At 57.4% G+C, this 25875-nt stretch overlaps 1 protein-coding gene across 2 annotated transcripts; it reads right to left on the bottom strand.

The window, feature by feature from the left end:
• Window positions 1-10028: 10028 nt before the first annotated feature.
• Window positions 10029-24108, bottom strand: NT5M (5',3'-nucleotidase, mitochondrial). Of its 2 annotated transcripts, none has more exons than XM_067714273.1 (5): window positions 23606-24108; window positions 20224-20324; window positions 15456-15516; window positions 11929-12043; window positions 10029-10646 (listed from the first exon to the last, which is right to left on the bottom strand). In XM_067714273.1, the coding sequence occupies exons 1-5, from the start codon at window positions 23870-23872 to the stop codon at window positions 10504-10506; spliced, it is 687 nt and encodes a 228-aa protein (XP_067570374.1). In that variant the 5' UTR covers window positions 23873-24108; the 3' UTR covers window positions 10029-10503. The 2 variants fall into 2 exon arrangements, with proteins under 2 accessions (XP_067570374.1, XP_067570375.1); XM_067714274.1 differs by lacking the exon at window positions 23606-24108 and adding an exon at window positions 22379-22579.
• Between the last annotated feature and the right edge of the window lie 1767 nt (window positions 24109-25875).

Raw genomic sequence — 25875 nt, 5'->3', positions numbered from 1 at the left:
AAGCGTGTAGTTAGACCGCAGTGCACCGTAGGTGTACCGCGCTTGCCATCGTGACCTCGGCCCAGGGGCCACCCTGAGGCCAGGACTCATCCACCACCTGGGACCCAGGGGTGCCGAGCAGAGGGCGTGGCAGTGTCAGAGGGAGGCGGGGCATGGGTGGAGCGGACCTGGGAAAGAGACGACGCCCTGGGAGGCCAGGGTCATGTGGACGTGGGCAGTGGGTCTGGAACCCAGGGGAGCGCCCAGGTGGCTGCAGCCCAGGGACGTGCCGCCCGCCGAGGGAAAGGGCCAGCGAGACCTACCCTGCTGTGGAAATCGGCCTAGAGTCACTGCGTCACCCGACAGTCTCGCTCCTGGGTTTTCACTGAAAAGAAGCAAGAGCAGGTGCTCCACAGAAAACTTGTATCCAGCGCTCAGAGCAGCTCTGTTCACAGCAGCCTAAAGCTAGAAACAGCCCAGGCGTCTGACCAGGATGGTGGGTAAAGTGTGGCATATCCATGTGGTGGAATGTTATTTGGTCATAAAAAGGGACGAAGTTCTGACACCTGCTGTGGCGTGGATGAACCCAGGTGAAACGAGACAGGCTCGGAAGGCCTGTTTCTGCTCCTGTGCGATGTCCAGAACAGGCAAATCCACGGAGACGGAAAGCAGCTGGGTGGTTTCCCAGGGCTGGGGGAGGGGAGAATGGATTTGGGATGATGGAAAGGTTCTGAACTAGAGAGTGGTGATGGTCCGATGTACCTAATGCCATGGGACTGTGCGTTGTCACTTGGTTAAAACGGTAAATGTTACATGTATTTTACCGCTATTAAAAAAAAAACCAACCCAAGTGACACCATCTGGCCCCAGGCTGACGTCTTGGGGTCCCTCCGTTGCCTTGAAGGCTCCTGGGTGGCACTGGGCTCCACCTTCTGTCCTGGGAGTCATGTCACGGGAGGAGAGGCCGGACCATCGAGGTCAGGGCAGCCACCCATTGGCTGAAGGACCACGGGTGACTCAGAGGCCTTATTTGTGAAACGACAGGGTTGGACTAGAGACACAATCTCTGGAGAGTCTGCCTGTTTGCTCTGAGCGTCCTGTCCTGACCCGCAGGAGCGTCAGAAGGGCCAGGGCAGTCAGTCCAGGACTTCTCACCCAGGCTCCAGGGCCCCAGGGGAGTCTGCGCCCCTTTCCCCCCATGCCTGGCTCTCGCAGTCCCTTGTTTCCAATTCTGGAAAGTATCCCAACACATGAGTCAGGGATTCTTAATGTTTTCTAGATCATAAACTTCTTAGAGGATCAAATAAAACCGCTAGACTCTCTCCCCAGAGGGGACCCAGAGCAGCGCTGAGAGCACCGCTTACGCTGATTCATGAGCTCCCTGTGGCTTAGCGATTCACAGCTGTGTTGCACCGGATGGGCCCACGTCCCAGCCCCGGCCCTGCTGTGACCTACTGGACCTGTGTGCACCTCAGGCTTCCCATCCTCGCAGTGGGTGTTAAGAGTGACTCGTGTAAACTGCTCGGGAGGTAGCCAGTGGAGGTTGGCAAGTCCAGGCTCACCGGCGCTGCACCCTCCCCACACCGATACCGCCACCCCCAGCCCTCACCTGCTCAGAGGGAAGAGGCCCCCCTCTGCCGTCTGGGTCCCCTCTCCCAGCCCGGCTCCCCTGCCTTCCCAATGTCACCTCTTCCCGGGCCCTCTGCCGGGAGCAGTGGTTCCCACACCTGACAGTGCGATCCAACAACTCCGCTGAGCTCAGCCACTGATTCTTCCTCCTTTTTCTAAGGAGAGGGTTGGACTGTCTACAAAATAACTGGCTTTAGCTCTCCTTTTTCAATATTTCAATTTTATGACCCGTCCATCTGTGTGTATTTGAAAATAACGCAACGTCTTTTTGAACTGTTTGTATATATATAGTCCTTATGTTGCCTCTCTGATCTGTCAAGTGCCAAGGAAAACGAATTCAAGCCTCCCTCTCCGTGAAATTGACCATTTCTCTTTAGAGTTCTACCAGTTTTTGTTTTAAACGTATTGAAACTATGTTGTTAGGGGCACAACTTTCCATAACCTTTATTTTGCGGGCAGGTTGCCTCTTTCAGCAGCATGAATCCAGTTTTGTCCCTTTTAAAATATTTTTCCTTTGATTTCTGTTCTGAGCCTCGTGCACACTCACCGATTTCCTTTCATGAGGACTTTTTTTTAGGATGTCTTTTCCCTTCTGCTATGAAACTGTCCTGGGTCGTTATCACTTATTCATGTCTCTTGAAGATGGGATTTTGGCTTCCATCTGTGGAGATTTTTTTCCTGAATAGGCAAATTTAACACATTCACATTTATTGCAACTACAGAAATGTTTGATATTATCCCTGGTGTCACTTTTGTTTTCTATTTCCTATGCTTTGTTTTCCACTCTGTCCTAGTCATTACTGGATTGATTTCATTTTTTCCATTTCAGATTTTCCTTCTAATAGTTTGAAGTTATGTATTCTATTTCTATTTTATGGAGATGTCCCTTGACATTTCACACACATAGCGAATTTTATTCTACCAGTGCTAGACTTATTCTGAACCTACGTCCAGTGAGAGCTTCAGCACACTGCCCTCCGCTCCACAGACCCCAACCTCATTTGTTGCTAACATCTACTACGAGTTTAGTTCCAGATTGTTACTAATTCTTAAGCAGTCCACACTTCTTTAGATTTAGCAAGTTTTGTCCGTTCCTGGCTCATCATTGTTTCTTTTTTAAATTTTTTAAATTTATTTTTAGCTGTGTTGGGTCTTCGTTACTGTGCACAGGCTTTCTCTAGTTGTAGAGCGCGGGGGCTACTCTTCGCTGCGGAGCACGGGCTTCTCATCGCGGTGGCTTCTCTTGTTGCGGGGCGTGGGCTCTAGGCGTGCAGGCTTCAGTAGTTGTGGCGCACGGGCTCAGTAGTTGTGGCTCATGGGCTCTAGAGTACAGGCTCAGTAGCTGCGGCACACGGGCCCTAGAGCGCGTGGGCTTCAGTAGTTGTGGCGCATGGGCTTAGCTGCTCCGCAGCATGTAGGATCTTCCCAACCAGGGTTCGAACCCATGTCCCCTGCATTGGCAGGCGGATTCTTAAACCCTGCACCACCAGGGAAGTCCTCATATCAATTGTTTCTTGTATTCCATTTCCTGGATTGCTTTTTCTTCTTGCTAGAGCACATCAATTGGTAATATTTTCAAAAAGGAATTGTTTTCAATGCCAGACCATCTGAGGCCTCGCATGTCTTCAGGAAGGGTTTTTATTCTTACATTTGGCTGGGTATAGAATTCTGAGCGTGAAATTATTTTCCCTCGAAATTTGAAGACAATGACCGCATTTTCTTCTTGCTTCTAGCATTTGTTACATTGTCTTGCAAGCTGTCTGGCTTTTGTCTGTAAATACTTAGAACGTAGTCACACTTCAACCCCCTGTTCCAACCCACTGGTGGCCCTGGTGACCTCTCTGAGTCAGAGTTCTGGACGTTTTCATTCTCAGCTCTGGGAAGTTTCCTCCTGCATTTTTGTCTCCTTTGGACTAGCAATGAAGCGCATTCCCCATGTCTGCTAACTTTTATTTTGCACCTTCCGCCCCTTTGTCCTTTTGTGCTGCAACCTCAGGTTCATCTTCTGGCTTGTCTATTTCCTCTGCAGCTGCAGCCACGAAGCCCAGTTTTTCTTTCAAGTGACCAGATTTTAATTTTCCAAATACTCTAGTTGGCCTTTCTGAGGGTCCAGTGTCCTGTCACCTCTGTCTAAGGATATCAGTTATGCCTGTTCTAATTTCTTGTTCTCATCACATTAACCCCTTTCCTTGGTATCAGTTCACTTGTTCAGGTGTCTGATGCCTGTTGTTTGTACCTGAGGTTCACCCCAGCCGCACAGCCTGCCCCCAGCGTGTGTGAGAGCAGAGTCACCCCTAGACAATGTCCGATGTTCTGTGCTGGGGGCCCCCCAACCCCCCGGGTGTGCCGGCCATCGGGGCCCCTGCCCATCCCTTCAGCTTGGCTCCCACGCTCCCTCCCCCCAACCCCAGATGCCTGTGTTCTCTGCTTGGCCCAGGGGTGTGTGTGTGTGTGTGTGTGTGTGTGTGTGTGTGTGTGTGTGTGTGTGTGTGTGTGTGTGTGTGTGTGTGTGTGTGTTGGGGGGGTGATGGGGAAGAGGGTTCAACTCACCTGGTGGCTCCCATGGAGGTGCCCTAAACCATCATCCTGCAGCGGGCCGGGCCCCCTCGAGCCCCAGACACACCGTCCAGGGTCTCTGGCTCCTCTCACGTTTGGCAGCAGCCCCCATCCATCAGGCTCCCTCCTTCCGTCAGGCCCAGCTGCCCCCACCTTTAAGGTGTTCCGCACAGTTGCAGGTTCACCTCCTAGAGGGGGCGGCTGTTCAGTGCGCTGGGGACCTGGGACCACGGGGGGTTTTGCTGCGAGTCACCCACCACTGGGGCCTCCTTCCTTGTGCGCCTCTGGGTTTCCCATCCCTGCCCCGAGCGGCAGCTGTGGACGCTGGGAAGGGCATGGCTGTTGGCATTTGGACCGAAATCAGGCTCCGCTCAGCTTCAGTTTTCACAAAATTAAAACGAACTCATCTCACCTGGCCTCGTGGTCACGTGGGAAGATGGACGACGTGGCTCACGTCCAGCAGATGCTCCAGGAATATGGGGCCTTTCCCCCTGCTCTCGATTCTCTTTCCACTCACTTAGTGGGCACCCCCTGCCCAGGGTCTGAGTTCAGGCAGTCAGTGCCAAGGAGGTCAGAGGAGGATGGGGCCGCGGCCAGGCGGCCCTTGTTTAGGTCAGAGGTCAGGGGCTCGATTGCCACCAGGGTCCAGGAGGCCTGGGTCGTTGCGGGGTGGGGGATGAACCCTCTGCTCGCACAGGGGTGAGAGCTGGAGCCCAACCAGAGCGGCCGACGCCCCTGCCCCCCCGACCCTGGCCTGGGGCCAGACCCCTGGGCACCTGAAAGAATATGTCAGTCTGTAAACACGTCTGAGGGCTCCCATCTGCACCTCTGGTTTGTATGGGGTCCTGTGAAGGCCGGGAGACGGGAGGCGAGGCTGGGCTGCCACAGAGGAGTCTCCAGGAGTACAGGGACCCTCTAGGTCTCCCAGCACCCGGCCCTCCCCAGCTGGGCCCACGTGGACCACAGTCTCCCGCCCTGGTCTGTCCCTGGGGCCCGAACTGCCACAAGGCCTCTGCTTTCATGTACCGTCCACTCAGCTGTCAGCAGCTGGGGTCCCCTCTGTGCACAGCCCAGGCCCTGCCCACAGGAGTTTCCAGAACCAGGACGATGAGTCCAGGACCCCGGGCAGGGGCGGTCTGGGTGCCCGGCTCCTTCCGGCCCCGGAAGGTGAGAGCCGCCAGAGCTGGCTCTCTGGTGCCATCCGGTGTCCATCTGTGTGAACTGCAGCTCCCGTACAGGCCGGCACCACCCGCTACCTGTCCTCCCCGGCGGCGACTCCTTGGCCGCACACCTCTCCTGGCTTCTACGTGAAAAATTCCCAGATCATTTCCGGCCTCCTTAGGCCTCAGCCTGTGGGTCCAAGCCAGCTTTGCAGAATCGAATCAATAATTTTTCTTTTAAAGTTTCATCCAAATTGCCAACAGGGCCGAGGTGTTGGGTGGGCAGGTGATTGGTCCTATTTCTGTCATTTGCCGCAGCTGTGGCCTAGTCTTCGAGGGAAGCAGCTTTGTTGAGCCTGTAGGCCTGCCCCTCTCCCCTGTGAGGCCCAGCCCCCTGGACAGGGCAGCCGTGGCACAGACCTGCCCTCGTTCCCTTGGACCGCACAGGGCTGGGAAGACGGTGGCCTGACTCCCCACAAGGAGGCTGGGGGTCGGCTGGGTGCAGAAAACCCTCCGAATGAAAATGCAAGCAAGACACAGCAGAGATGCGCCCCAGGAACTGGGAGGGGCGGTGGGCGTCCGGGGGGTGGTCTGGCACGTGCCGAGGCCACCTGGACCCGCGCACGCTCCTGACTCGGAAGCAGGACGACGTCTCAGCCGCTTGGAGGTCGTGAGAGTGGCGGGTGCTCTGCTGGCCAGGCAGGCTGGACACGGTCCTCAGCCTGCTGACACGCAGGGTCCGACCTTGTCCCCAGTGGCCTGGGAGAAAGGGCAGGAGGGGCTGGTCCAGGGGGCTGGGAGGGAGTTTAGGGGACCTGCGCTTCCTTCCCCACAGTTGCCTGTGCCCCCAGTAATCGCCAGCACCCCCATCTCTCTCTCTCTCTCTCTCTCTCTCTCCCACACACACACACACACACACACACACACACACACACACACACACACACGCACGCGCACCCCTGCATCCATTTCAATGGGCTGTGCTGCCACCTGGTGCTCGAGCCAGGACTGGCGCCCCTGGTCCCCGTCAGAGCTTCCAGAGCCCCCAGCTCTGGCCACTGGGGCTCCGGCCACCAGGCCCCACCTTGTTTCACAGAGCAAATCCACTTCCTCCACCAAGCAGCCGCGCTGTGGAATAAACGTCCCTATTTCCTGCAACCCTTTCTCGCAGAAGCTGACCAACCTTGGAAATGGCTCAGAGACTTGGCTTTGCCCAGGTCACAGCAAGTCAGGGATAAACCAGGCCCCAGCCTCCAGGGTCCCAGTTCCTAGCCCCTCCTGCTGCCTCTCCCCTCCGAGCTCTGGGGGCTGAGCTCGGCTCCAGCGCTCTGTGCTGGGTGGCCCGGGCTCACCTGTGACCCTCTCTGAGCCCTGGCCTCCTGGGCTGGGTGTGGGCAGGACCAAATGTAAATACACTAAAACTCAGACCTGCAGGTACATGTTCATTATTCACTATAACTGATCACTTTTAATCGACAGCTAAAACGAATTCAGTGTCTTTCCACCTAAAATGGCTTCTTTGGCCTCTAATTCAGGTTCTTCCCAGGAGCATGCCCCCGCTCCCTGGGGGGGGGGGCGATGCCCCCTCTTCAGAGGGTCTCCGTGTTCATCCCTGCCTAGGGAACATCTGGACCAGGCGCTGGGTCTGCTGGGGCCTGGTCATCCATCCTCCCACGTGACCACGAGGTCAGGTAAGATGCGCTCATTTTTTTTTTTTTTTGCGGTACGTGGGCCTCTCACTGCTGTGGCCTCTCCCGCTGCGGAGCACAGGCTCCGGACGCACAGGCCCAGCAGCCATGGCTCACGGGCCCAGCCGCTCCACGGCATGTGGGAACTTCCCGGACCGGGGCACGAACCCGTGTCCCCTGCATCGGCAGGCGGACTCCCAACCACTGCGCCACCAGGGAAGGCCAGGTGCGCTCGTTTTAATTTTTTGAAAACTGAAGCTGAGAAAGTGAAGCCTGTGTTTGATCCAAATGCCTGCAGCAGGGACATAAGGTGCCCTCGGCCCCGCCAGACTCGGCCCCGCCAGACTCGGCCCCGCCAGACCCGGCCCCGCCAGACCCGGCCCCGCCAGACTCGGCCCCAGGGTCACTCAGCCCCTCGGTGGTGGTCACCCGATGAGCCCCCAGCCTACGGCCTCATCCATCCTCAGCACCACCTCCACAGGCACCCAGGGACCCTGAGTCCTTTCCTTCCTGTGCCAGAGTGGGGGGACCTTGGGGGCACGACCTCGGCCTTGCTGTGTGGGACCCGCCTCCTCAGCTGGCCAGAGTCTCTGCTGGAACGTCCATCCTCTTTCTCACACTTTGGAGGGGGCAGGGCACCCCCAGGGGCCTGGCCCTCGCTCACTCCAGCTGAGGCCCCTCCTGCCCTTTCCCTCTAGAGGGGACCCACCCAGCCGGCTCCTACATCCTCATCCTATGGGCTCCGGCCCTACCTTCCTTTGGGGCCGCAGGACTCATGGCTTCCCCTGGATGGCGAATGGGGGAGACGGGACTGTCCCTCTACCCCCTTCCCCACACCTCTGCCTCGGCCTGGAGACTGAGGCCCATGTCAGACTGCTGCCCACCGCCACCTTCCGGCTTCCAGGACTTGTCTTCGGTTTCTGCCACAGGCCAAGGGCCTGAGTCTCATCTCCAGATGGAGGCCCAGCCCCTGAGCCCAGACTCTGCTTTGTCCTGGACAGCTGAGCCACAGGGGGCTCTGGAGCGGGGGACAGTGTTGTGTGGAGGCCCAGAGCACGGCTGCACCACCTGGCGCACCCTTGGCCCCCCGGGTAAGTGGAAGCAGCCACGGGAGGTGGTTGGTTACAAGGCCACGTAAAGTGCGCGTCAGCTCCCGGGACATGGCGGATGCCGAGGACACTGTCGTTACTGGGGTTGTGACACTGGGATGGGTCCCAGCTGGGGAAACTGTGACCCAGAACAGTGAAGAAACCATCCTGAGTCTTTCTGCTCCAGACCTGGTGCCACTGCTCCTCCCAGGGGCTCTGGGCCTCAAGTCCAGAATATTTACAATATTTTCAAAGGGGTCAGTCTCCGCTCTCGACAGAGCTGAGGCATTTTGAGGCCAGTGGAGGAGGCGAGGGCCCCAGCTGACGTATCACCCATGGGAGGGGGCCTTCCTTTTCTGCAGGTCATTAAGGGTCCAGAAGCAAAACCTGTGCTCCTCAAGTTTGAAGAAACTCATCTTCATCTAAATGAGGCAGGTGTATCCTGCTTGACAAAAAGGGAATCACAGAGCCCCACGGTCCTGCCTCACAAGGAGGGCAGTACCGGCCCATGGCCCAGCCCGTCACAGCCACCACCTCCGATGCCCCCCTCTGCTCCAGGTTCCAGGCCTGTCCGGTCATCTCCTTCCCGCCCAGCTCCCTCACTGGCAGCCCCAGGGCCTCTGCAGTGCCTCCCCCACCCCCGCCAGGGCCAGGAGGGCTCTCCCCTCCTCCACCCAGATTTCCGTCAATGTCACCTGGTGGGAGGGGCCCCCCTGCTCCCTGGCACCTTGAGAAAGTAGCCAGACACCGTGGCCCCTGCAATGATTTTTTTCTCCTTGAACTGATTAGGCAGCTGCAGTGGCTTCTACCTTGGGGTGAGTGATTCCAGCTGAGCTGAACTGGCCGTTAAAACCCAGGGCAGCCATCAACTGGAAGAGCCCAGATGCGAGGGAGGGGCTCTGGCTGGGCCTCACCCCACCCCTGCTCACACCCTGCACTGCACCAGAGGCCCGGGAGCGCAGGCTGGGGGTCTCAGCATACCCCGCGGAGGTGTCTCCCTGTGGCTGAGAGGTCCGCCCACCAGACGTGGGGTCCCAGAGCCGATCTCAGGGCACAGGCTACGCCAGCGGGGCCAACAACACTACCCGGGGACGGGGAGGGATGGCCCTCCCCAGGACATCTCTGCATGAAGGAAGCACCTCCCCCCAGCCCCTCCCCCAGCCCCTCCCCAGCCCCCCCGCTTGAGAAACCGACAGAGCCCAAGACAGCCTTGAACAAGGTGGCCACGTCCAGGGGAGGGCGCAGTTCTCATCAGGCAGAGGCTGCGGTCCCGGACGGTCCAGAGCTGGGGCATCCGGACTTGATCATTCTAAGCAGGGAGGCCTTCGGAGGGCGGGTGCAGAGGGCCCAGTGGGCAGGCCGCTGCTGGCCGCCGGCACGAGCAGGCAGAGTAAAGAGCCCAGGAAGAAGGTGACACACCCCGTGGCGCGTGTGACCTGCTCTCCTGTGCCCCCGGAGTCCCAGGGTCTCGCTTCCTTCCCAGGCCACAGGCCAGGGTGGCCGGGACTCCTCCAGACACTACCCTGCTCGGGCCAGGGGCCTCCAGCCCATGTGATGCAGCCCTGATACCCTCCAGTTGGGACCCACCAGCCGCTCTCCTCACCCTTGCTCCTGCCCGACCCACCCCCGGGGCCCAAGGGACAACCAGGGGGTCCCAGGAGAGCAGCCGTGGGGAGCACAGTGGGGGCAGGAGCGGGCAAGAAAGCGCGGGCCGTGGGTGGCCGGTTACGAGGCCAATTCCCGCCCGGGGACACCGCAGCCGCCAGCGCTGCCACCTGCGCCACCGTCAGGGCCCGTCCCTCCCGGCCCCATGCGGCCCCGTGGTGAGGCAGACCCACCAAGCTGCACCCCCAACCCAGGCTCTCAGCAGCGCAGGGGGACAGCTGGGCGCCCAGGGGCCAGATGCCGGAGGACCTTGGGGCGGGGACTAGAGAACAGCATTTATTGTTCACGCCTTCAGCGAACATCTAAGCCTTTGGCCCCCGGGGTGGGGGGAGCGGGAGGGGGGCAGAGCCCTCTAGCCGGTCAGAGGCGGGGCCCAGGGAGGACCCCTGGCACAGAGCCTGGCACGGCCCAGAACTCGCACCGTGTTTGCTGGATCCGGGGCAGGTCCACGGGGGAGACCCCCTGGTCGCCGGGCAGCAGGGGCCGTGGTTCAGAGCGGGGTGGTTGTCCCCACCTGCTCCTACGTCACCCTCAGACCAGGCGGCTGCTGGCCGGGGAGGGGGCTTCCCTGAGGGAGGGGAGGGCTGTCCCCTCTGAACAACGCCCCGGGCTCCTCCCTGACCGGAGGCCTGAGGTCGGCCTGGCCGCCCGTGTCCTGTCCAGGGCCCTGGGCCAGGCTTGCCCCGAGGTGCGTGTAAGGCCAGGCCGGGCAACGTGCGGGGCCGGGGCTCAGCCAGCTCAGCGGGGCCGCTTGCTGTCCAGGACGGCCCTCCAGTCGTCTGCCCATGAGTGCAACCTGCGGCCGGGGGGCTGCAGCCGCATATGCCGGTTGTGACAGGCCGTGAAGAGCACGTGCTCCCAGTGGGGGTTCGGCTCGGCCCCTGGGGGGAAAGCAGCACCTCAGTCCCATGTCGGGGCCCCAGGCGATCGCACCAGCCCTGTCTCACGGGGGCTGGACGCGGGCCCCCTCGCAGCCCCAGAGCCCACAGCGGGTGCTCGGCAAACAGTGACCACGCGCTCCCTACGGCCGCGGCCTCTGCTGGAGGCTGAGCCTCAAGACACCCGCCCTCCCCGCCCCTGTGCCCAGCCATCCTGCACCGTCTGGACCAGCTCCGTCACCAGCTGTTGACCGTGGGCCCCAAAAGCCCCGCAGGCTTCAGTCCCTTGAGTCCACACTGACGCCACCAGTGGTGACCTGCCCTTCCGGTACGGCCTCTCCCCTGCGGAAGAGGGTACGCCCGTCCTCCCCTACAGAAGCCGAGTGGGTCCCTGGGCCCCTCGAAGTCATGGCCTCCCCCACCCCTGCACTGTGCCCTGACTGTCCTAGGGAAACCATATGGTCTGGGAGGTCGGTGGCGGGCACACCTGTGGATTCTACCTTCTGAACACTGACCGGGGTAGAGATGGGCATGTTTCCCAGGCCAGCTCCAAAAACCATCAGGGAAGGAATATTTCAAACGTTCCCACTGAGGTGTCCAAAAGCATAGGATTTAACCCTGAAACTAGTGATGGCTACCAGGAGGGGAGCATCTGCCAGAGTATGCAGGCACAGCGAGAACAGCAGAACCAGGAGATAAAGAAACCAAATTCTGACGGAGGTTGTTTGAGCTCCTAGATTCAGCCGTGCCTGAAGCCCTCCTACCCCAGATTTTCAGTTTGATGAACCAATAAGTTTCCCCTCTCCTTTCTAGGCAAATCCAAGGTTTGTTTGTTTATTTTTTGGGAGGGGGTCGCCCATCAGCAAAAGGGACAAACACAGCTCCCAAACCACCTTCAACTAGAGAGATTAGGCTTTGCCTTTCTGCTTTAACACATGAGGTTCAGTCCAAATTACTTCTGGGGAAAAAAAAGGGAGGGGTTCTGTTGCTAAAAACAAACGTTTGGAAGCCAGAGTCCAGCCCTCATTTTGCACGAGGGCAAGGCTTCAAGGTGTAAAGGGACTCACTCGAGGCCACCCAGCGAGTTACCCCAGAGGCAGGACCCACTCTTCCTGACTCCCAGTGGGGCCCCTTCCGAGGCCGGACGCGGAGAAGAATCTTGTCTCGCTCCACGCGCGGCTTAAGGCTGGATGTGACGCCTAACACATGTCTGATGAGTGAGGGGAGTCAGGGGCCGTGAGGCCTGGCCGCCACGCTCGCCCCTCCCCCGCTGCAGGCCACTTGCCTGTGATGTCCACGCGGTCGTCTATGAGGAGGTCGGCGGAGACCACGGTCTTGTCTCTGGTCAGCACGATCTGCTCTAGAAAGTCAGGGCCGAAGTGCTTCTCCACCCAGGCGTACTGGAACGACAGCAGGCGGGGGGAGGTGGAGCCGTGAGGGGGCACAGCTGGCTCTCCTGCAAGAGGGGCCCACCCCGGGAGACTGCCACGCTCAGCGGACAACAGGACCGTCCCGGCCCCTCGGCCACAAGGCGGCAGAATCGTGGCTCCGAGCAGACGCCCCGGCCCCTGCGGCGAGGCTCTAGGGCAAGGAAAGGGGGACGGAGCTCCAAGGCGCGTCGAAACAACGCCTTACAGACTGGCCATCCTCCTGTCCTACCCGATGAATTTTCGTCCGGAGGCCACGTGAGGACTGGACCCACGACGGGAGCGGGAGAGGGTCTCAAGCAGATGGTGCCAGTGCCGGGGGCTCCCCCGACGCCCTGCTCCTGAGTGACCTAACCCAGCAGATGGAGGACCCCATGCAAGCGACCACACTGGCCACCTTCTCAGGAAGACCCCCCATCACAAGATAACAGGGGGCTGTCAGGTTCACAAAACAGCTTCGCGAGGCTAAGTCTCCACACCGAGCTGGACTGACAGCAGACGAGCTGACCCCTGGGCCGTCCACCGGGCCAGGGCGCGGACACCCCAGGCCTCCGGCTGGGAGGAGAGGCCCTGACGGGGGCACGGCAGCCCCCGCGCGGCCAGGGGAGGTGGGGCGGCTGGGGCTCCCGTTCCAGCTCAGCTGCTCTGAGGGCCCCGTCGCACCCCACACTGAAGCCTCACAACAGCCGCGCGGCAGGTGCGCACCCCGAAGGCTCTGAGGCGGTACAACAAGGGGGTGACGAGGGTGGGGGGCAGGGCGCGGACGTCCCGCCCGGATGCGTTCCAGGCCCACGGGGAGCCATCGGAGCTGCGTCTCCAGGCCACCCCGGGGGGAGGGCAGGCAGGCTCTGCTCCCTCTCTGCTCATCAGTTTGGAGGGTGTCCACTGAGATACCCTTAAGCTCAGAGATTCTCTCCTCGGCCGCATCAGGTCTACTCAGAACTTGTCCTTCCAGTGCTTTGCCTTCTCGTTTCCGTGACTCCACCCAATTCTTACCTTCCCCAAGGAACCTGCCCTGGCCTCCTTCCTGGGGGACCACAGAGCCTGTGACAGAGTGATGACCGTCTCTCTTCCTGCCACACTGTCCTCAGCTCCCGAGAGCAAAGAGACGGCTCTTTTAAGCCCCAGACGCCTAGCGTTGCAGCAGGTGCCCAGTAAACGTTGGCCGAATGACTGCCAACCAAAAAAGCATTTACTTTTTTATTGCAAAAGTAATGGCTAATCAGAGAAAATTTGGGAAATAAGTTAGAGAAGTATCTATAGTTGGCAGAATTTCCTTCCTTCCTTTTTTTAAAAAAAAATTTACCACGTTTCAAAACGTAGTTTTTAATTGAAGTTGTATAGGCAAATTTGCACCTAACTTATTTTTCCAGGATCCAAGAATGCAGAAAAAATAATCAACCGTGAAATTGCCCAGGCTTTCTGGTTTGAGAAAAGTGCACTGAGGTTCTTTCTTTCGTGCTGGGTGGGGGTCTTTGGGCCGGAGAGAAGACACAGGGGTGACGTTTACTGCTAGCAAGGTCGTGAATGCCGCCTTCTGCATCCTTCCTACGACCCAGGGAGGTATCAGCACAACCGCACTGGTTATGAGACGGAGGCCCTGAGAGGCTGGGTGGGGGGGTCTGAGGCCCAGAGCTCTCGTCTGACTCCCGGGCCCGGCCAGGGTGGGGGCCAGGGTCCGAGGGCACCGCTGTGGGGGTGGGGCTGGGGAGGGAAGGTGGCTCGTTTTCCACCCAATCGTAAGTCTGGTCCCTGAAGACACTCAGGCAGGAAACAGTTCGGCCTGGCGAACACAGAGCCATCCGAGGTAAAGTGGTGGTGTTATTCCCGAACCAGAATCTGTCAAGACGACCCAAACCGAATCTGAACCACACGCAGCAAAAGAGTTACTAGACAGACTTTCGAGGGAGGAGGTCTTTCCATGGCCTCAGGGAAGAGCAGCATTTGGTGACACAGCTGCTGCAGAGACAACTAAAGGCTTTAAAGTCGGGCCAGCGGGACATGTCCCGCACCCCCGGGGGTGTGCGTGTGGAGCCGAAATGCACGGGCAGCTCCGAGGCTATGTCAGCATTTCTCCCCAGATGGCCATGTAGACAGAGGTGTGCTTGAACGAAAGCATCAGCAGGAAGCAGGCTTGCTGAGGTACCGAGGGGTAAGAAGGGTGGTGCTTCCAGCCTCGGAGGGAGGGGCGGACGTGGGACAAGGACGTCGGTACCCCTGGGACGGACACACCAGGTCGGAGCCATCTGGAGCTCAGAGGGGAGCGCTGGGCTGAGGCTGCACGGGCCGGATGGTCGGCAGGGAGATGATACTTGAACCCTGGGGGAGGGACGAGGACCCCGAGGGCCGGACAGCCAGCCCCGCCTCCACCGCAGCCCTGGCTGAAACAGCTGCCCCAGCCCGGCGGTTCTCAAACACGGCGCATCTGGGGGCTTGTGGAAACACACTGGCTACTCCCAGAGCTTCTGCCGGGGGTCTCACGAGGGGCCGGACGATGCCCACTTCTAGCGTGCAGGGGATGCCGAGCCCCCAGTTCACTGCTCTGCTGGGGACTGGACACGCCTCCAGGCCCGAGCCCACCCCGCTGACCAAGCCGAGCCACTCGCCCCCCGAGGTGAGCTGCACTCACGGTCCTGGCGGGTTGAGGGGCGTCCTGAGCACGAGGTGCACGGTGGAGGCCAGCGCCCGCGACGCCCCGATGAGGCGCATCCCTTCCGTGTGAAGCGCAGGAGGCGCCGAACGTTGGCTGACCGTGTGTGTTTGCTTCTCACGTGGAGCCGGGCGAGGAGAGGTCCCGAGGGGACATGCTGGACCCCTGCCGAGGTCGGCCCCCGAGCCCCACCTTCCCAGACTTGGGAAGCCCCTTGGCTTCCGCGGGGCAGGAGCATCCCTGGGCCCACCTCTGGTGTGAACCCACCCCCGGGGAACAGACCATCTCTCTGGGTTTGGCAACCCTGCAAGTTCCCAGCCTCCAGAGAAGTCTCAGTTTTATGTCATTCTACCTACTTTCCATAAAGATGACGAAGTGAGTATGGAGCGAAGTGCAGTTCCACTGTCTCACCTTTGTGAGGCTTTTCATGCCCAAATACTTGGTTTGGGTGGCCTCCAGCCCCTCCCCGACCCACATCCTCTCCTCGTCCCATCCTTCACGTCGATGCTGCACCAACGGGGACGGTCACCTTCCCACAGAACCTGGTGCCTCGCCAGGTCCACCCAGAGGGCGCAGCAGAATCGCAGACTCTGCTGGGAGGAGGCCCTGGCCCAGACCCGGGAGGCTGGACGGGAGGAGGGGCAGCCCCAGCAGGCGGCGGCCATGGGTGCAGGTCCAAGCCCTCCCCTGGGACGTGGGGCAAAGCGAGAAGAGGCCCAACCCCAGGCGTCTTACCTTCTCGAAGGGACAGTACTTGTACATCTTGGTGGGGCTGGTGCAGATGAAGACGTCCGTGCTGGGGGAGAGGCGGAGGGTGAGGCTGGGCGCCGGCGTCCCCCTGCCCAAGCCCGGTCCCCGATGGCCTGCGATGCCCTGTCCCCCCGGCCCCGGCCGCCGCGTGTGACCCCAGCCCCGGCCCGACACCAGCTCGGGGCCGGGCAAACCACAGGGCAGCCCCGTGCAGCCAGCCATAAAGGTTGGCAGAGCTGAGGAACGGCCGTCCCTGGGACGTGACAGGAAATGCCGAGAAACAGCGAGTACCAGCCTGCGAGGAAGGCATTACAGGACCAGAGCCAGCTACTCAAGGGACGTACATCAGGGCCTCACACGGCGCAGAGGCAGGAAACCTACAAGCCGAGCCGGAGTCTCTAGGTCAAGGGTGCGGCCGGCGGCTCAGGCTTCACGCACTCCTGTGGACCCTGGTCTGTGCTGCGCCAGCTCCTCCCGCGGCCCCGGGCCCGGCGCCCGCCAACAGTGCCAGCTGGTCCCCTGTCCTCATCGAGCTGGCGCCTGCCCCCGGAGCGGCACCTACTGTCTCATCGGGCCAAGCCCACGGGGGATGGGATCCCTGGAGAGCAGTCCCGAGAGGCCTGCGTCAGACTGAGGCCCCGGGCAGAGGGCGTGGCATCCCGGGCACCCTGGGTCTCCGCCTGCTTCCCATCTCCATGGATTTGCCTGTTCTGGACATCTCATGTTAACAGAGCCCCACGGTACATGGTCTCTTGCGACTGGCTTCTTTCATTCAGGGTCATGTTTTCAAGGGCACTGGAACTGTGGGCCTTTTTACTGCCCAGTAACGTCCCTCGTATAGATGCTCCACGTTCAGTTTACATGCTACCACGGATGGACAGTGGGGCCGCTTCCACCCGGGAACTGTGGCGCTGGGGACGCCCGTGCGCAGGGTCCGTGTGGACCTGTGTCTCCGTTTCTCTCGGGTGCAACTGCTGGGTTACAGGCGGCTCTGTATCCAACATCCTGAGGATGCGGTTTCCAAGGCAGCTGCGCCAGTTACAATCCCACCACCTGCGATAAGGATTCCCAGCCCTCTCCATCCTTGGCTACACCCACGATCGTCCATCTTTTTTACGACAGTCGTTCTAGTGGTGCAGAGCGGCTTTTTACTGTGGTTCTGCCTTATTTCCCTAAGGACGAACGATGTTGAGGCAAACTTTCACGCCCTTAATCGCCATCTGTAGCTCTTCTTTGGAGAAATGCCAAGGAAATGCCGAACTCAGCCCCCGAGCCCATGTTTTTAAAACCTGAGTTAGATGACACCCTTCTCTCTTCAACCTCTTCCTCCACATCCCACCTGCCCCACACTCACTGAAACCTCACCCTCCTGGTCTCGTTTGCTACCCAAGTCAGCAAACCCCTTCCCCTCCCAGGGCCTGTACCCTTGCTCCCCGCCGCCCTTCACTACTCATTCCGATCCTACAGGTCTGACGTCAGATATCACCCCCTTGGAGAAGCATCTGCCCCTGAAGTAGCCCCTCCCCGGTGACCTCTAACACGTCACCTTGCTCATTTCCTGCACAAAGCACAAGACACAGAGCCATCCACTTGATTAGCCATCCGCTAGACCCCTCTCTCAGCCCAAACTCTGGGCATGGACTGACCGTCAGAATCGCCCACCCGCTAAGTGCCAAAGCGGAAGTAAAGGACCAGTGGTGTGGTCTCAACCTGGACATCTCAGACTGGAATTTCTGCAAATGCGTTAATAGGGCAGCTGTGAAAAAGTGCTCCGGGCCAGAACCCACGAGAAGAAAGCTGCCTCCTTGGGGCTTCCCTGGTGGCGCAGTGGTTAGGAATCCACCTGCCAACACGGGGCACACAGGTTCGAGCCCTGATCTGGGAAGATCCCACATGCCACGGAGCAACTAAGTCCGTGAGCCACAACTACTGAGCCCATGCGCCACAACTACTGAAGCCCACACGCCTAGAGCCCGTGCTCCCCGAAAGCTGCCTCAGTGAGAAGCCCGCGCACCGCAACAAAGAGCAGCCCCCGCTCGCCGCAACTAGAGAAAGCCCGCGCACAGCAACAAAGACCCAATGCAGCCAAAAATAAAAATAAATTTAAAAATAAAGAAAGCTTCCTCCTCTGCCGCCCCCTGAAGAATCTCAATGCACGTCCACAAACTAAAAGCTCTGAGAAGTCCCACAGGAAAGACTCCGCTCATTGATGTTTCCCATGCTGCTTTGGTCAAAGAACACTCTTCTCGGGACTTCTCTGGTGGTCCAGTGGTTAAGACTCCACACTCCCAATGCAGGGGGCCCGGGTTCGATCCCTGGTCGGGGAACTAAGATCCCACATGCCGCAACTAAGACCCGGTGCAGCCAAAATAAATAAATAATAAATAAATAAATATTAAAAAAAAAAGAACACCCTTCTGTTGCACACCTGTTAAGTCCTGCAGAATAGTAACAGTGGCAGCTAACATTTACACTGCACACATCTTACAGATGAAGAGACTGAAAGTTTAGAGACTTGCTGAGGGGTCAATTCTGGAGAAGCGGTCTAACTCCAGTTCACACTGAGACTTAACCACCGTGCCATCCAGCTCCCCAGAATACAGTTGGTGAACGTGGTCCAGGAAATGAGGATCCAGACAAGAACAGAGGTTTTAAAAGCTTCGGTGCAAAAATACACATTCTTTGCCTCGCCAGGCTCTTGCTACAGGTGGAAGAAGTTACAGTACATTATTCTGGTGTAAATCAGGTTCAAATCATAGACCAGAGTAGTAAATCCTAACATCTGCGGCCTAACTTTTAACGAGGAAGCCAAGACCGTTCAACAGAGGAAAGAAGAGTCTTTTCAACAAATGGTTCTGGGACAACTGGATTTTCCACACAACAAAGAAGGAAGTGGGACCCCCTTCCTCACACCATATGCAAAAATTAAAATGGATCAAAGACCTAAATATAAGAGCTTAAACTATAAAACTCTTAGAAGAAAACACAGGAGCAAATCTTTGTGACCTTGGATTAGGCAAAGGATCCTTACATACGGCACCAAAAACACAAACGACAAAAGAAAAAAATAAATAAATTGAATTATATCAAAATAAAAACTTTGAAACCCGAAGTTTTTATTTTGATATATCTGCAAGTCATATATCTCACAAGGGACTTGTTATCCAGAACATATAAAGCAGTCTTATGAGTTAACAATAACAAAAAAAGACAAATAAATTGAAAAAAAATTAGCAAAGGATTTGAATAACCATTTATCCAAAAAAGATATACAAATAGCTAATATGCACACCAAAAGATGCTTAACATCATTAGTCTTCAGAGAAATGCAAATTAAAACCACAATGAGATACCATTGCACACCCACTAGAATGGCTGGAATCAAAAAGACCATAGCGGGCTTCCCTGGTGGCGCAGTGGTGGACAGTCCGCCTGCCGATGCAGGGGACGTGGGTTCGTGCCCCGGTCCGGGAGGATCCCACGTGCCGCGGAGCGGCTGGGCCCGTGAGCCATGGCCGCTGAGCCTGCGCGTCCGGAGGCTGTGCTCCGCAGCGGGAGAGGCCACAACAGTGAGAGGCCCGCGTACCGCAAAAAAAAAGGAAAAAAAAAAAAAAGACCATGGCAAGTGCTGGGGAGAAGTTGGATCCCTCAGACATTGCTACTGGGAATGTAAAATGGTGCAGCTGCTTTGAAAGTAGTTTGGATTCAGCATATGACCCAGCAGTTCCACTCCTTGGTGCACATCTAAGAGAAATAAAAACATGCGGCCACAAAAACCCTCGTACGTGAACGTTCACTGCAGTGTTATTCTTCACATCTAAAAAGAAGAAACACCCGAGATCTATCAACTAAGGAACGGATGGACAGAACGTAGCATAACCACACATGGAGAATCACTCAGCAGTGAAAAGGGATGAAGTGCTGATTCACTTGGCGGCACACATGAACCCGGAAACATCATACTGAGTGAGAGAAGCCAGTCACAGGAGGCGAGGTATCGTAAGAAACGTAGTGAAACGTCCAGACTAGGCAAATCCAGAGACAGCAAAGCCCACTGCCGAGGCTGCTGTCCAGAGACAGCAGGAATGCGCAGTGACTGTTAATGTGCTGAAGTTGACTATGGTGCTGTTTGGACATCTCTGTGAACCCGCTAAAAACCACGTGGGTGCAGGGTATGTGAATTGCACCTCAGTAAGGCTATTTCCTTTTTTGAGGTCCTCAGGGGAGCGCTGTAAGTGCCACTGAATTTCGATGGGCGGTGGGCACGGGCGGGGGCCTCAGCTCACAGCACCAGGAAGACGTTCCCCTCATCCTCTTGCTGTCGCTTCCCCCACCCCATCTCCCAGGTCTCCCCATCGTACCCCTGCACACACCTGGCTCTCTGTGTTCAGCACTGATCCCAGTTCGTGGTTGTCTTCCCGGATGTGATGCTCTATGTAACACCTGCTCTCTGGCTAGACTGTAAGCTCCAGGAGAGCAGGGAATGCGCTTTGTTCGCTTGTGACCCGCTGGTGCCCAGAGGCATCTGACAGTCAGTTCTCAGTTATTTGCTGAATAAATGAACCCTGAACACCCAGTGAACCCCGTCAAATTAGACTCGACATTCTCCCAAGTTACTGGATGGAAGCATCTTAACAGCCTACAGACTTGCCCCGTGAGGATGGACCGCGCAGGCCCGTGCAGGGTGAGGAACGAGAAGCAGAGGTGACGTGATACGGGAAGGGGCGCGGACCCTGGGCCGAGACAAACTCACCTCTCCAGGTTGGCCATCTGCTTCACAGCCTCCACAGCGCCTGGCAGAGGCTCGAGGTCAAAGAAGAAATTCTCCGACTCCCAGATGCTGATCGCCTTCTCCTGAGAAGGGGAGAAGTGCAGGTGATGTCCAGGGTCCTCAGCACCCTGCGAGCTCACACCGCGAGGACGCAGCTCCCAGGGGAGGAAGGGTGGGAGCTGGCACCGGCGTGTGTTCCGGCCCCTTTGCAGGAGGGAGCCAGCTTCTGCGAGGATCCAACAGGGACCAGCTACGGTGCTGGGGCTGTGGATTCTGAAGCCAGAGCTGCTACAGGCCCTGCTGGAGCTGGCGGGGACAGAAGGTTGGCCCCCAGGAACCACACGTTTGCCTGATTCTAAAGGCCTGAGGCCCCCTGGAGGCAGCGAGGGTGGGCTGGGTCCTGCCAGGGCGCTGGAATCTCACTTTCAACTGCTGGAGGAGCTCAGGCCCTTCAGAGCACCGCCGTGCCACGAGGGATGGGGGTGCGGGCAGAAGGCAGACCGAGCAGAGCTCCAGGCTCCGCATCACATCGGCAGAACAGCTCTTTATCTGAGCTACGCGTTGGGATGCCAATAAAATACTTCGTTAAAACACACACACACACACACACACACACACACACACACAACTATTCTGCTGCTTTTAAAGTTTAAAAGCCCCCAATCCAGACCCTCATTTCACATGTGAGAAAACCGAGGCTCAGAATGGGGAAGGGATTGACTTAATGTCACACAGCAAAACGGTGGCTCCCAACCGCCCGGCTAGGAGTGTCCGTCTTACGCTGCCGGCCAAATTCATGTCTGCAGTGTGTCACCCCCTTCCAGGGCCAGGACAAGGGGAAAGTGACAACCCCCAGCCTCTGAGAAGCAGGAAACCATGTCCCATGTGTGCAATGCAGGAAGCGTTCCCCCACCCGCTGTCAGAACACCACCCTCCGAAAAAATGCCACCCCGGCGGCATACGGGGAGCGCACGGAGGTCACACGGGCAATACTGTCGTCAGCTGCCTGGGCTTAAGCACATCAGTACTTATTGCTAATATATGCCCTCTCCTGTCTGAGCCTCACATCCCACAAGCGGCAAGAGCTGCCACCCCCAATTTACAGATGAGGAAACTGGGCTTCACTGAAGCTTTTATTCAAGGCCACTTCAGGGTGATACTGTCAGAACTTGAACTTGGGGCTTCGGACTCAAAGCGAAGCAGTGTGAGTGGTGGAAAGCAGGCTGTGGCCCAGGGCTAACCATTTCCCCTCAGCACCCCAGCTTACCTCCCTCCCCCTCAACTTTCCCTGAAACCCTGGTCAAGGGACTTCCTTCCTCTGAGGCCCATTCAACTGCCCTAACAGTGTAAGATTCTAAGTCAGTGAAAACGAGCTATGCCTTCCCCTCCGCCCTGCTCACCCCTCGGCAAGCGAGGCTCAAAGGAAACACAGAAAGACCCACATTTTGTAAAGCAGGGATGCCTCCGTGTGGAAGCCGGGTGCTTGACACGGAGGTTTTAACGCAGATGCTGGGCCAGCTCGGCCAAGGGGAGACCAGGGAGGTCCTGCTATGAGCTGTGCCTGGGGATAAAGGTCACGTGTGCGTCTATTAAAGCCCCATTGCCTGCAATGTTCCCAGGAGCGGCAGTGCACAGTGAGCTCTCGGAGCACCCCTCCTCGGTGCCCGAGTTCTGCTCCCAGGCCTTGTTCTTGGGAGACAGTAATGCATTCCCTTAGACCCGGAGTCTGCACATTGGCACAATGGACTAGAAGAGCCACTGTCCTTGGAGAGCTGCGGGGGTGGGCGACCTAATGGCAGTGGCATCTGCGGGACCTGGACCTGAGGGAGCCGCCAACTGAGATCTGCATCTTCAGCCGGGCCTGGGCACTGGCGGGAGGACCCAGACTTGGTGCTGCTGGACGAACGCTCCAGGGAAGGGTAACCGGCCCCGCAGAGACCCCCTCCTCTCAGCCAGGACCTGGACCTTCGAGGGTGAAAATTGCGCCGTAAGACCTTGCCCTTTCTTGTCAGAACAGAGAATAACATTTGCTTGGTGGAGATTTACAGGAACATCGTTACCTGACCATGACCTGACCTCAAGAACAAAGGATCTAACACCAAGAAGTCTGCAGCAACTAACCACGCCCCTCCCTCACCTTTCCTAGAAAAAGGCTTTGCTGAAAGCTTTTGGGAAGTTTGGGGTTTGAAGGCATGAGCCATCCATCTCCTTGCATGGCCCTGCAGTAGACCTTTCTCTGTTCCAAACTCTGACGTTTTGGTATTGTTTGGCCTCTCTGCATCGGGCACACGGACTTCCATTTCAGTAACAGGCTTAGTGGCATCACAGTAACACGGCCCTGGGAGGAAAGGAAGAACCCGGACGGCAACGCTGAGTGCCGTCTATGAATGAAGACACACACAGGGCAGGGGAGAACATTACTGGGCCTGCAAAAATTACTAGGGCATTTTCTCCGGTTTAAAGTTTTTAATGAGGTATCGGGAGTGGGAGAGGTCGGCACCCCAGCCTCAGGGGAAAGTTGCCTTCTGAAGCGCCTGGTGTTAATGAAAAGAAATGGTGCTTCATTTCCTTTTGAACACCCACCCCCCCACAAACCAAATTACTGTCCAGATGCCTTTTGTAAATCAAACAACTGGCACTTGTTAGAGGAGGACAGAGGACAGGACTGAATGACCTTGGCAAGCGGACAGACAACTCAGATCCAGGCTGACCCTTCTTGGCTGTGACATGGGACAGGTTTCCTCACCTCACAAGGGAGAAAATAATGTCTGCCTCACAGAGGAGGGAATGCAGCAACCTGGGGTTACAAAATAGGTTCTAAAATCATCATCAACTCCCCCTGGCAGCCACCTTAGGTGGCCAGTTGAGGGACAGCAGAAAACATTAGGTCTCTAAGTTGGTCCATGGCAAGATCCCATACCTTTCACCAAGTAGTTTAAATGGACAAACCAAGCGATCTAAGAACGTTCCTGGTGTCAGAGCTCAGGTGCTCAGCTGGGTGGGCTGGGGCAGGGGATAAGTCAAGGAATAGATCCGGACCCACCACGACTCCCTGTGTGCCGTCCAGGAAGACTTGCAACCTCGATGCTACTGGGAACCACACTTTGGTGGAAAAGGGAAAAAAAGAATGGATGGTAAAGATGCTCATCAAATTCAGGTAGAGGAAGAAACGGGAATGTGACTTGAGGCCAAAATTAAAAAGTCAGTTGAAGATAGGGAGTTAGGTATATTATGCCTTATGTGCTCCTGAATTTTGAGAAGCCCTCGATGACAGCCAAGAGCTATCGAACGCAGAGGCCCCTAGGACCCGGTGCTACGGGTGGCGACTCCCAGGGCCACGCGCGCCCGGGGCGGGGATGCTCACGCTCAGCCCGGGCTGCAGGCGGTCGTACTGCTCCGACACCCAGAAGCCGCGCCGGTCCTCCAGCGCGATGAAGGGCTGGTCGGGGAAGCGCGCGCGGAACTTCCTGAGGAAGCCGCCCTCGAAGTCGGCCAGCACGCCGTCCATGTCCACCAGCACCCGCAGGGCGCGGCCGGCAGGCCCGCCCGACGCCCAGCGCAGCCCAGCGGGCCCCGCAGGCACCGCTGCGCCGCGGGGCCTCCGCGCGCACCAGCCGCGCAGCCGGATCATGGCCCCTGGCGGGCGCTCGCCGCGAACACCGGGGCCATGTCCGCGGGAGGAGACACTGCGGACAGGGGAGCGGGCGTCGGGGTCGCGGGATGCGGGGGGCGCGCGCGGGGCCGGGGACGCGCCGGATGCGTGGGGCGCGCGGGGCTCGTGGCGCGTGGGGCGCGCGGGGCGAGCGGGAAACGAGCGCGCAGGCTCAAGCCCCAGAGCGAGGCTGCGGCCTCGCCGCCCTTAAAGGGACCCGCGCTGGCGGAGGCGGGCCCGAGGGGCGTGGCCTGGAGGACAGCCCTGGGCGCTGGGCTGTCCCCGGGGCGTCCGCAGTCCCCGGATCTCCACTGGCACCTTCTCCCGGGATCCTGCGCCTGGGCTCCCTCCTCCCAGTGCCGCAGGAGCAGGGCTGTGTCTCGGAGACGTTCACTGAGCCCCTAGAGCGTCGCGCAGTGGACCACGTGGACGAGGTCCTGCCACCCTGGAACTCACATTTTAGAAGGCGAGAGGGACACAAAGGAAATAAGTCAACAAAATAGGCAGAAGAACTTCAGGGAGTGACAGTAGTAGGAAGGAACCAAAACAGTGATGTGCCCCCTGCTTTACGGTGACTGGCTGGGGAGAGGCTGTTAGAGGAGCAATAAACACCGTGCAAATATCACGAAGCCTTAATAAAACCGGTGACTTTCAAATGAATCTAAAATAAATATTATGTACCCCGTTATAGGTGGCTTTCCTTTTTCTTCTGGCTTTAAAATCTTTTATTGTCAATTTGAATGAATAAGAGACTATTACTGTTGTTATAGGCAAGCAGTATCCAACAGAGACACACCAGGACCCTCCTCACCCACTATACTCTAAGACACACTAGCATTTTGTCTTTTCCAGAAACACACCAAGCTTATTTGGGTCTAAAGATCTTGGCATACATTTGTTCCTCTCCCTGAAACTCTCCGCTCCCAGATCCCTTCTCACTGGCTCCTTCTCACCCTTCACATCTTGGAAGCATTTCCTGACCTTCCTCTACCCCATGACCATGTTTCATTTTCTTCATAACAGGTACTGACTCGCTGAAAGTATTTTGTTTGCTTGCTTTTGTGTGTAACTCCTACAGCCAGAGCTTCATTGCCGCAAGAACTTTGTCTTGATGACAGATATACACCTGGCATCTGGCACAGGGCTGGACACATATCAGAGACAAAGTAAATGTGTATTCAAAGAATGAAAAACAGATAGTTAAATGTGGTATCTCCACTCACTGCTGTGGCTGTTCGTTGTAAGGTGTGTCTCAAGTAACTGCTGGGGACTTCGCTGGTGGCGCAGTGGTTAAAAATCCACCTGCCAATGAAGGGGACATGGGTTCGAGCCCTGGGCCAGGAAGATCCCACATCTAAGAACGCACAACTAAGCCCGTGCGCCGCAGCTACTGAGCCTGCGCTCTAGAGCCCCCGAGCCACAGCTACTGACCCCGCGTGCCTAGAGTCCCTGCTCCGCACCAAGAGAAGCCACCGCAATGAGAAGCCCACGCAACGCCACAAAGAGTAGCCCTGCTCGCCACAACTAGAGAAAGCCTGCGCACAGCAACAAAGACCCAATACAGCCAAAAATAAATAGATTTATAAATAAAATAGATTTATAAAAAATAGTTTAAAAATAAACTTAATTGCTGGATTTTACACATGAATAGCTTAAAAAATAGTTAGAATATATCCAAGGTTATCCCTCTAACCACATCTCCTTCAGTCATTTCGCTCTTGAGAGGAAGAGAGAAGGGTGGGATGGCCCTTAGCAGTTTTGAAATGAATGTGATTTGATTCCTGGCTCCTCTTTGCCACAATGCAGGTATTCTCAAACTTTAGTGTGCATCAAGGTTACCTTCAGGGCTTGTTAAACTCAGACTGCAGAGCACCACCCTCAGAGTTTGTAGGAAGTCTAAAGCAGAGTCCAAGAATTTGCATTTCTAAGAAGTTCCCAGGTGGCGTTGATGCTGCGGGCTGAGGAACCACACTTTGAGAACA

The sequence above is a fragment of the Pseudorca crassidens genome, chromosome 19 (genome assembly GCF_039906515.1).
Source record: "Pseudorca crassidens isolate mPseCra1 chromosome 19, mPseCra1.hap1, whole genome shotgun sequence".
Lineage (NCBI taxonomy): Eukaryota > Metazoa > Chordata > Mammalia > Artiodactyla > Delphinidae > Pseudorca > Pseudorca crassidens.
This window is presented reverse-complemented; position numbering and strand designations above follow the sequence as displayed.